This window comes from Salvia splendens, chromosome 4, assembly GCF_004379255.2.
Source record: "Salvia splendens isolate huo1 chromosome 4, SspV2, whole genome shotgun sequence".
NCBI classification, from domain to species: Eukaryota; Viridiplantae; Streptophyta; class Magnoliopsida; order Lamiales; family Lamiaceae; genus Salvia; species Salvia splendens.
This window is the reverse complement of record NC_056035.1, coordinates 12,227,893-12,238,935: the sequence shown is the minus strand read 5'-3', so window position 1 is coordinate 12,238,935 and position 11,043 is coordinate 12,227,893. Positions and strand designations below refer to the sequence as shown.

The following is an 11,043-nucleotide window of genomic DNA, read 5'->3' as shown; positions in this document are numbered from 1 at the left end:
ACTTGGGTAGCCCCGACGCCGGACCGAGCGGTTCCCAACGCCGCCCCCAAGGAAGGAAGAAGGCGGCGGCCAACCGTCGTCGCGGCTCGACTCCCGAAGCCACTCCCGCTCCCTATGTGCCACCTCCACCCCCGAACAACTCACTGTGGATGCTCTTAAGCCAACTCAATATGGCCGATAGGTCATCTATGACCCCCACGCAACTTGAAACACACGAGACCATGATAAAAGGTCTCCAAAAACAATTGGGGTTGATCCCACCGGATGCGTAGTCTTATTAGGAGTTTAATTATTTTAATTTTTAGGATTTTAATTATGTAATTTTTAATTTTAAGGAGTTTAATTATGTAATTTTTAATCTTTAGGATTTTAATTATGTATTTTTTAATTTTATTTGTAATTTGTAATATTTATTATGGTTTTTAAATGGATTTTAATATTATGGAAATGTTATTGTTTAATTGAATTTTATATTAATTGTGCTCGTTCTTGCGGAAGAGCACAGTTGTGGGTGTTGTGCTCTTGCCAGAGAGCAGGCATGAATAGTACCGCCCGAGCCCACAACCGTGCCGCTGGCAAGAGCACGGTTGTGGATGCTCTAAATCTTTTACTACGACTACAACATATTTCAAACTTTTTTAATTTTTCTGTGTTTGTTAATAAAAATTTTTATTTTATAATATTTCCTAATTAGGATTTTGTCGTGTAACATTGAATTACAATTAAATTCTTTTCGTGTTTGTGTTTATATAACTATATAAGTTGCCTTGTGTCCTTATCCTTTATTTGTCAACTTTAAATTCGTACTAAATGCTACTATTTTCTATCTAACTAGTTCAAGATAAGGAGGTTAATTTTCAAATCTATTTGAGGTATTTCATGATAAATAAGTAATTATATCTGAAATTTATTTAAAGTTAAAAAAAGGAAAAAAATACACTTTTTTATGTTGTTTTGTCGTAATTATCCGCACATCATTATGAACCATCAATTCTTTTATTAGTAAAGGTATGATAGTGGGAATTTAGATAAACGCAAAGTCAATTATGAGAGGCATTTTATTCTACTTTCATTTCCCCTTTTTCTTTTATAACTTTTTAAAAAGATTGATAATATTTTTTTATATGTTGGACATGTAGTTATTCGAATTATTAATTTAATAAATTATAATAACAAAAGAACAACATCTTATTAACTAACTAAATTGCATTTATAAGCATCTTGATTAATTATGAATAATAGAAAAAAATAAAATAAATAGAGATTTAGCTGTCATGAATTCATGTACAGGCAAAATAAGGCCCACAGATGCTGTCTCACCCTTCTCTTCCTATAAAACTTGTCCCCAATTTCACATTCCAAACAATTTCTTCAAAGTTCGAAAATGGAAAAGTGTTCATCAGCAGGTGTGTTTGAGAAGGACGACCTGAATCTGCGATTAGGCCTTCCCGGAAGAGACGAATCGGAGCAGCCATCTTCATCTTGTTTGAAGACCAACAAGAGATCCTCATCGGAGATGGAAAATCAAGTCCAAGAATCAGCCCCTACCCCTCCTAAGTAAGTCTCTAGAGAGAGAGGGAGATCCGAAATCAATTACCATTAATTGTTGGGCTAATGTTTGTTTTTTTATAGGGCACAAGTAGTTGGGTGGCCGCCGGTGAGATCTTACAGGAAAAACGCCCTTCAGGCGGAGTCAGGGATGTTGGTGAAGGTGAGCATGGATGGAGCTCCATATTTGAGGAAGATTGATCTCAAATTCTACAACAACTACTTGGATCTTCTCAAGGCCTTGGAGGCTATGTTCAAGTGTACCATAGGTAATGAATCTTGTACATTTTCTGCTTGTGTAATGTTTCACTCCTTTTTTTATATATATATTTTGAGATCAGGTGTTAATGTAAAGTTTGGTTGGTGTGATCAGGTGTTTACTCAGAGAGGGAAGGTTACAATGGGTCTGAATATGCACCAACATATGAAGACAAAGATGGGGACTGGATGCTTGTTGGGGATGTTCCATGGGAGATGTTCATCACTTCTTGCAAGAGGTTTAGGATCATGAAGCTAAAGGATTGGCTGGATCTTTATAGCCCTTCCCTTCCACAGTTTTTACTCACCAACAATATTCAATTGAGTCGTCGCTTTGACATCGCTGGTTTGGATTTGAGATCTGATTAATCAAATTAGGGAACACGGCTTGTACAAATGATAGACAAGTAGTAGTTGTTTGTTTATGTATCTGTTTGCTTAGCAAATTGTTTGTGTTTAGGAGGAAAGTATATAATGTACAATGTGAAATAATATGACTACACCACAAAATAGAGAATACAGTTCAATTTTCTTATTCTTCTTTGCCTTCATATCAAATGAATATTATCAAAGTTAATCTAGATTTCGCCATGTTACTATTCAAATGTTACTTTCGCCATGTCATCTCCCCTCCGTCTCAACATCCACCTTTCCGATGAAGCAAAGATTTCCACATGTTTGGTGCACCACGAAGATCTTCGATATTCAGTGACCCAATATGTAGTGTGATACAGACCACGGGAGAACTAATCCCAAAAGACTAGCCTGTTAGGAGAGAGAGCTCATTTAGTCTATATACCCCACATCAGCTGTTCTCACAACCGATGTGGTAATTGAGTCCGTAACATTCGACCCTCCTTTAAGGGCCAACGTCCTCGTTGGTCACGGCCATGTTGGTCACGGCTGGTTCTTTGCCAGGCCACCACTCCGAGTTCTTGTTGGTCACGGCCACGTTGGTCACGGCAGATTCTTTGCCAGGCCACCACTCCGTGGGTCACCACTCCGAGCGGTCCCAAACGCACTCGTTAGTCACGGCGAGTTCGTTGCCCGACCACCACTCCGAGCCGTTTGGGCTCTCAATGAAAGCACCAATTGATACCGACCAAACGGGAGAACTCATCCCAAAAGACTAGCCTGTTAGGAGAGAGAGCTCATTTAGTCTATATACCCCACATCAGTTGTTCTCACAACCGATGTGAGAATTGAGTCCGTAACATAGTGTGTCTAACGCCCCGCCCCTAGTTTGATAATATTTCAACTCAAACGTATGATCACTAATCTTCTTGATTTTTCTTTTTTTTTCTAATGAAATATGCACTGAGTAAACTCTATTCAAGATTTTGTAAGACCAAATTTGAAACAGAATTAATTTCACTTGTATTAAGGATTTGTTGTTTACCATGCTTGTGTAAATTCTTCAACGTCAGAAGTTGAGTCGTGTGGAATTCTTTTGAGTGTTTTCTTAAATTGATGGATTTAATGGGAGTGTCATTCGTATGCCTGTTTGCCGCCAGCCATATTTTGGAAATTTTCATATGGAGATTAAATATATTCCATAGAAAATTTGTATGAAAATTCAGATTAAATTCATAGTCAGTGCCCTAGTTATATTTATTTTGTAATCATTCTTGAAACAAAAATCCCTAATCACATAGCAAAAATTATGTGAAACACTTGCCATAAGATAAGTCCAGATCCGGGTCTATATTCACATTTTTCTTTGGTAGTATTTATTAGTCACGATATCATTCTAGCCGAATCACCCAAACAAAAGTTAGGTGCAATTATTTTAAAAATAAATCAAACGTATACAAGCTAAAGTAGCTATTCAAATGCTATTGACCCCACGATATAATTCGAAAGGCTGGATGTAGCTTTTTTCCCCCTTTTTTAGATTAGTACAGAGCTCAGCACATATCTAAATATTATGTGAAATTTAAAATTTGATAAAGCATTACTTGATTGGAAAAAGGAGACTTAGCATCTATCTTTATGATTCATAAGATAGTTATATAGAGTACATACATATTCGAATGTATAATAACTACGGTTAAGTCTTATATGGAAAGTATCTTTGCAAGAAATGAAAGAAAAATCAAAAAGATTACCATATTACGTGTGAAGCATCATAGCAATAGTAGTATTATAAAATAAAAATAAAAAATAGTAGAAGTTTAAATTCATCACAGTTTGATTAAAATTTTGAACTACGCTCGATGCTACTATAAATTGTGCTTAGGTTCTCAGATTTCATTTAATTCCATAAATTCTACACCTCAGTTGCACCACTTCTTTTCCGCACACATTTTTAAAAATTGACAATAAGTAGGAATAGTGAAAAAGTAAAGTCTTCTCGCTTTAACTATTTATTTATAATTTTTCCAAAATGACTATGAAAAAGAAGTGTGTCAAATAGCATGGGACGGGAGAAGTATTACAATAGTAAACCATGTACTACTCTGTTTTAGGAGTATAAGTTTTGTAAAATACTCGAAGAGCCATCATTGATGAAAACTAAATGACTGAATTATTAGAAATGTGAAAAAGCAAGAACCTATTTATGCATCATACGATAGTTGAACATATCATACTAAATCACATTTGCTGTTGCTGCAATTCTTCAAAATCATTTTGAACAAGTAGGCAACACAATGATGATACAGTAGAACAAGTAAAAAGTCAGACTGCTTTTTAGAAACAAACCAGAATAATTCAAATGCTACAATTGATTTGTGTAGAATTCAAAACTCAAGTAAACCATTATCTAGTGCAAGTATCCATTTCCACTAAACAATGAAAACGACACCACTCTAAAACAATTTACACATTCATACCTTTGAAGGGCCCGTGAATGCACTACCAACCCCACTATGGAAAGGTGCTTTGGTCATTCTACCATTGATAGCAAAAGAAGAACATCGAGAGGTTTGACTTTGCTTTCCCTTCTTTACTTGAATATTCCGAGGACATGAGGCGCGGTATGACATGTCAGCGCCTTTCGTTGAGGCGGAAAGAAGGTGAGGAAAGGTTGGTCTGTGGGATATGACTAGGATTTCAACTAAAGAGGAGTGTAAAATTAGCAAGTTTCGATTGGGTGAGCTTAGCGAGCTCGTGGTATTGAGGGATTAGGATGGGGGGTCGGATTCAGGTTTCACCAGGAAGGTAGTGTCTGGAGGTTGTGTGTTGTAGATAGCCGAAGCAAGAGATATTGGCATGATACAGAGCGCCTTGGATTGAAGAAACTGCATTGCGGCCCCAACATTTTCTTCCATAAGCTTTGCTACCTGCCTCTCTGTGCCATCATTTGACCATTTATCCCAAGCCGGCTGAGCTCTTCCACCGTCACTGCATTCTTCCTTCAAAAGTCACACAAATCAAATGTAAGATATGAAAAGGCTAGGTCCTTATTAAATCTAGCTTTTCCAACCAAGTATTGATGTTACCTCTACTGATGATATTGGGATGTCTGTCACAAGCGGTGCCACAGCACCGGCCCCTCCCAATCTACTCATGCTCAATACCTGTAGGAATAATGTTGCTGATAAGGATATAAGTTATGCAAAATTGTTAAGAGCTTACACTTGAGGTTACATGAAAAAAGTAGTCAGGCGGTGACCTTTGACCCTTTCCATTTTTATCACGAGATGAGTAATTTTTGAGACAAATGCTTTAATCTTGATTGCATCAATACATGAAATTTGTTCAAGCAACCGCATTTTGACAACAATTTCTACATTTGCTACTTTCATAACATCAATAGCGCCAGGTGCCAATTCTTTAATTATCTTGGCCATTACAAACAATGGCAGGTAAATTGCATTTAAAGTTTTTCTTGCATGCTTAAAATCTTGCAAACTCTGTTTTGAATTCAGTGCTGTTAATGCAAAAGACGATCCTATAAAATTGACAGTTTTTTTTTTGCTGTAATTTCATCTTAACTTAATAATACCAAAAGGGGTTTGATCAGTGTTACCTTCACTTGGAGCTTTAAGAACTTGACATAATCAACAATTTCATCAAGCATAGCTGCTCTGTCTGTCTGCATAAAATATTTAAATTGGAGTATGCATAAGCATAAAGAAGCTCCATTTATAAATAACAGAATTTCATAACTCTTTTGGGGTATAATAATTAGTTAAGTTTTGGCAGGAAGGAAATGCATTTTAAAATCTTATAAAAATATAAAAAGTCGTGCATTACAGGCCAAGTCAACTCCCCCCACCCCCAAAAAAAATTCATTGGAAATAAAATGTTATTAAAGAACTAGGTGAAACAAAACAAAAATAGGATAGTAGAATTACAAAGAATACCAAAATCCAGTTTCTGCATCTGAAAATCCTGGGAGAGAATCAACATAACGTAGATGGATACAAACAACAGAATCAAAGTAGAATATTTAAAGAGAATTTATGGCAAGCAAAAGCGAAGGTATAGACAGCTTCAGTAACGGCTATACAACTCTACACATTGAAGTTGAAATGTTGAAAACACAAAAGTAGAGCAAAATTTCTTCATAGCCTCCTAGTAAAAAAAATACTCCATATAGAAGAAAATAGCAAGAAACCTAAACTATGAGGTTCTATTTATTTTGTTAGCTAGAAAAAACACATATATTGAGTACTAAGATGCTGAAATAGTAGAGAGAAAAAAAAGCACACCTTGTTGACACTGGGAACTAAATCTTGCAATGCTCTTATTCTTTCCGCTATTCTTTCTCTCCGCAACTACAACAAGAGAAAACAACAATAAATGAATTATGATCAAATTTCTAAACATGCACTTGCATCCTGAAAGCTGATCTCCTGAAACTACTAGGCATACCCTTTCAGCTATACTATGTGGATCAGTGGCTTGGCCTCGTCTAGCCCGTACCCTCGGACGAATTCCAGGTGGATGGGGTGCCGCCTGTACAGTGTTCATCATCGGCTGTCCATGAAAACCCTAAGTAATAGAAAAAAGAGCAATTCCTTATATCCGGCTTGCCATTCTATAACATTAATATGGAAATGGCATCACAATTTCAAACCGATCATCCGGAAACAAACATCAATAACCTACATTCCACACACTTCAAAGCAAACGGATTTTCATACTTAAATAACAAATTGACTATACAATAATAGTTGAGTAAAACTACAAATTGTTAATCACAAACAGCAGAATTAAAATTAAGGATAAGCTTTAATAAGGTACACATCAGAAGCAACAAAAACAAGTTGTCAAGGAATTTACCCCTTTCATGGCAGCAGCGCGGGAATCAACAAAATCATCAAGGTGGAACCTCTTGCCGCTACCCGAGGCGTCGTTGTAGCCCTTCCCCTGCTCCAAGCTTAGCCCCAACGGAAAACCGGAGGTGTAACCGCCGCCGATTCCAACTCCGAGGCCGACTCCCATCCCGGAGACTCCAACGAGATGAGAGGAGGCGTCGCCGGAGCCGAGCTGCAGCATCATGGCGGGAGAAGGAGCTTCGTTGGCGACCAAAGTAGCGTCGGCTCCAGCGGCGTAGTTCTGATAGCCTAAAATCTGCTCGAGGAAATCGTCGGAGGGGGTTTCGCCTGGATTGTTGGACATGATTGAAGTTACGGAAATCCAACTGAAATTCACAATTCACGGCAGCACTTCAGCTGCCTCTCTATATGTAAGTATGTATAGATGTGTGCGTGCGAGAATTGAATGTATGAGTGAAAGAGAGAGAGAGCTGTGCCTGTGCCTGTGCCTGTGCCTGTGATAAAGCGGGGGTTCTTTGTTCGTCTTAAAAAGGATTCGACTTCTCAAACCCGTTCTGCTTTTTCCACAATTTACATATTTACCATTTTCCACAATAGATAGTACTTCCTCTTTTCTTTCCTGGATTTTATTTGGTGTTCAATAATTAAATATAGATAACAAAAATTGAAGAAACAAAAAAATGATCAACATAAAATAGAAGAGTGGATAATATAAGTAAGAAATATACTGTTTTTTTGTTAATTAAAATGATTTAAGCAACGTGAAATAACTCAAAATGGAACACAACTGCATAATTTGAGACAACAAGGGGAGGTTCAATCACTAGAATTTGAGCAAGAGAATAAGGCCATCCACAACGCTGTCTCTATACCGTCTCTTAAACCGTCTCTTAACTACTATTTGAGCAGTATTTGAGGGCCCCACTGTCCTTTTTGCCTCCATCTCTTAACTAAGAGACGGAACCTGCAACGCTCCGTCTCTTAACCGTCTCTATACCGTCTCTTAATTACTATTCATTCAATTTAATTTATAATTTTTTTTAAAACCCAATTCAATTTAAACAAACACACTTTATTAAAATTAAAACAAAATAAAAAAACACACAAAATAAAAAAATACACAAAATAAAAAAAACACACAAAATAAAAAAACACACAAAATAAAAAAAATTAATCGGAAGGGCTAATCATCCTCCGGAGGCGGTCGAGGTTGAGGGGGAGTCGGAAGGCCAAGTTGTGCTGCCATATGCACAATTCCGTTCCACCAGGCCGCGTATTGGGAGTGCGAGAAGCGGGAAGTGTCCGCCATTGTGGCGGTCATGTACGCCACCATAAGTGTGTCCGAGCCTCCTCGCGAGCCCGATCCTGAGGCCGGCTGGCTTGATTCGCCTAGGCCCTTCCTTGCTCTAGCCGCTTTCGCCGCCTTCGTCCCTTGCGGCCGACGGCGCCTACTCGCGGATCCTCCTGCATCGCCGACCGTACCCGCAAACTCCTGGGATTCAGCATCATGTTGGCTGATGCCTTCAGCAGTGTCACCACCAGACGCACCAGCACTAGACGAGTATTGGCCACTCGCCGTATGCTTCGTGCGCTTCGAGTTTGAGCCCGAGCTGGAACGGAAACCGCCGGCCCATCGTTCCTCGTCCTTGACGGCGCGCCAAACATCAACAAATCTGAATTGATGTCCCTCGTCCTGGTAGTAGGCGCGCAAAGCGGACGTCAAAATGTCGGTGGCCGTGGCGCCGCTTTGGTAGCGCGCCTCTTCCGCCGAGTAGATGCCGCAGAATTTTTTGACCTGTCGGTCGACTCGGTCAAAGTGACAGCGGATCATTTTAACTGTGCGCTTGCGGGAGCGGTTCGGCTTTATTTGGTGGTAGACCTAGACAACCTTTTCCCAGAAACACTTCCGGGTTTGTTGATTCCCGACGATGGGATCGTACGAGACCGTGATCCAGGCGTTGTACACCGCCATCGTTTCGAGGTTGTTGTACGGATGTCGACCAAGATCCTCTTCCTCTTCCTCTTCTTCCTCCTCGTCCTCGCCCGTCTGGGGTTGTACACTGCCTCGGCCACCTCCACCGCCTCGCCCACCTCCACCGCCTCGGCCTACTCCCGGCGTGGGATCAACTGGAAAATCCTCCCGAATCTGGGATAATCCCTGCGAAAACCGCGGGACGTTGGGACGAACATATGCATCAAGGTCAAAATTGGGTGGTTGGTACCCCCCCGGCGTCGCCGAACCCTGGGTCCCCGGCGTTGACGAACCTCCACCGCCCAATGTGTTGATCATGTTCTCCCAATCGCCGAATGAGTTGAGATCCCACCCGCCGGAGCCGGAGCCGCCATAGTTGCCCTCGCCGTCGCCGGACATCTTGAGTTGGGTTATGAAAATTTCAGCGAAAATTTGAGAGAAAATTTAGATGATAGGAAGAATAGATGTGTAGTTGTGTGTAAATGAGGATGGGTTTAGGAGTATTTATAGAGTAAAAAATTTAATAAAAAACTAAAAAAATATAAAAAAAAAACAAAAAAACGGTAATAATACCCTTACAAAATTTTTTTTTTATTTAAATTCGAATTTTTTTTTAAAAAAAATATTTATTGCGTCAGCACGTGACGACGCCCACTCGCGGGCCGGCGAGTGGGCGTCACGCACGACGCCGGGCTGCGCCACGTCGCCTAGGCGCGTGGCTAGACAGCTCGTCTCGTGGCTCGGCGAGTCGAGACGCGCGACGAGACGCGGGACGAGACTGGACGAGCTGGAGGCTGCAACGCGTCTCGCCGGGGTCTCGTCTCGCTGAGACGAGACGCGAGACGCCGGCGAGTCCCGTTGTGGATGGTCTAATTAATTGCTTACTCCATCAAATCAAATGTGTAGTTATTGGCCTTGCTTCTTCATCAATAAATAATAAACGCTTGAATCCTGTAAAACTATAAGCCAAAAACAAAAACTCCCCCGTCTCATGTTAGTTGTACTTTTCATTTTTAGATCTTTTCAAACTATTTATACTATTTTTATTTTAAGTAAAAGAGGGAACGTCTTTTTTAGTACATCAACTATCTCAAATGAACAAATTAGTCCGTAACATTTGACAATATCTTTTGAGGTCCATCAACTATAAATTAATATCAATTCTACTACTTTTTGGGTATTCTCAATATTTTCATGATCAAAGTACCCTTAAAGCTGCGAAGTGCAATTCAATCTATTTACCATCTCATTTTCATTAAAGTATGTAATTTATTTTTCTTTCTTTATTCATCCACTTTCTTCTTTCTTCTAATTTATTTGGGATTAAGTTTAATAATTTCTTATACTATTATTATTAATATGTACCATACCTTATTTGAATATTATAATATTACTTTATGGTGTAGTTAATACTTTTATATGATTACATTTTTAATTATTTAGATAAAATTAAGATAAATATTTTATTTTAATGAATCTCATAATTTGTATTACACTTAAAAATAACATATTCTTTTATGTATAACTTTAAGATTGAAAAATTAATATTCTATCTAATAAATTGAACTACTTTTATATACAAATATTGTATAAGTATAATGTTTACATATATTTATACTTAAGTTATTTCATTATTAATATTAAATATAGTACAATGATTTAAAATATTACAAATAAGTAAAACTAAACGTAAATAATTAATAGTAATAGAATACTAATATCATTAAGATATTTTTATTTTGAAATTAAAATTAGAGGGAACATCTTTTTTGGTACATCAACTATTCCAAATTATATACTTTAATGAAAATGAGAGGGTAAATAGATTGAATTGCCCTCATGGCCTTAAGGGTACTTTGGTCATGAAAATATTGGAAATAGCCAAAAAGTAGTTGAATTAATATTAACTTATAGTTGATGGACCTTAAAAGATATTATGAAATGTTACGGACTAAATTGGCTCATTTTGTATACTCAATATTTTAGACAAAGTCCATAGCAAGCATGACTCCATTAAAAATGAACTTGGCAAAATCC

The 11,043-nt window shown here is 38.3% G+C and overlaps 2 protein-coding genes across 2 annotated transcripts; one reads left to right on the top strand and one right to left on the bottom strand.

The window, feature by feature from the left end:
- Window positions 1-1,357: 1,357 nt before the first annotated feature.
- On the top strand, window positions 1,358-2,341 carry LOC121797903 (auxin-responsive protein IAA1-like). The gene is made up of 3 exons (XM_042196672.1): window positions 1,358-1,557; window positions 1,633-1,817; window positions 1,922-2,341. Exons 1-3 carry the CDS (start codon window positions 1,385-1,387, stop codon window positions 2,173-2,175), a joined length of 612 nt encoding a protein of 203 aa, XP_042052606.1. The 5' UTR covers window positions 1,358-1,384; the 3' UTR covers window positions 2,176-2,341.
- Window positions 2,342-4,461: 2,120 nt separating this feature from the next.
- LOC121798615 (transcription factor UNE12-like) lies at window positions 4,462-7,541 on the bottom strand. The gene is made up of 6 exons (XM_042197692.1): window positions 7,039-7,541; window positions 6,628-6,747; window positions 6,465-6,530; window positions 5,780-5,845; window positions 5,250-5,327; window positions 4,462-5,162 (listed from the first exon to the last, which is right to left on the bottom strand). Exons 1-6 carry the CDS (start codon window positions 7,375-7,377, stop codon window positions 4,932-4,934), a joined length of 900 nt encoding a protein of 299 aa, XP_042053626.1. The 5' UTR covers window positions 7,378-7,541; the 3' UTR covers window positions 4,462-4,931.
- Window positions 7,542-11,043: the final 3,502 nt, after the last annotated feature.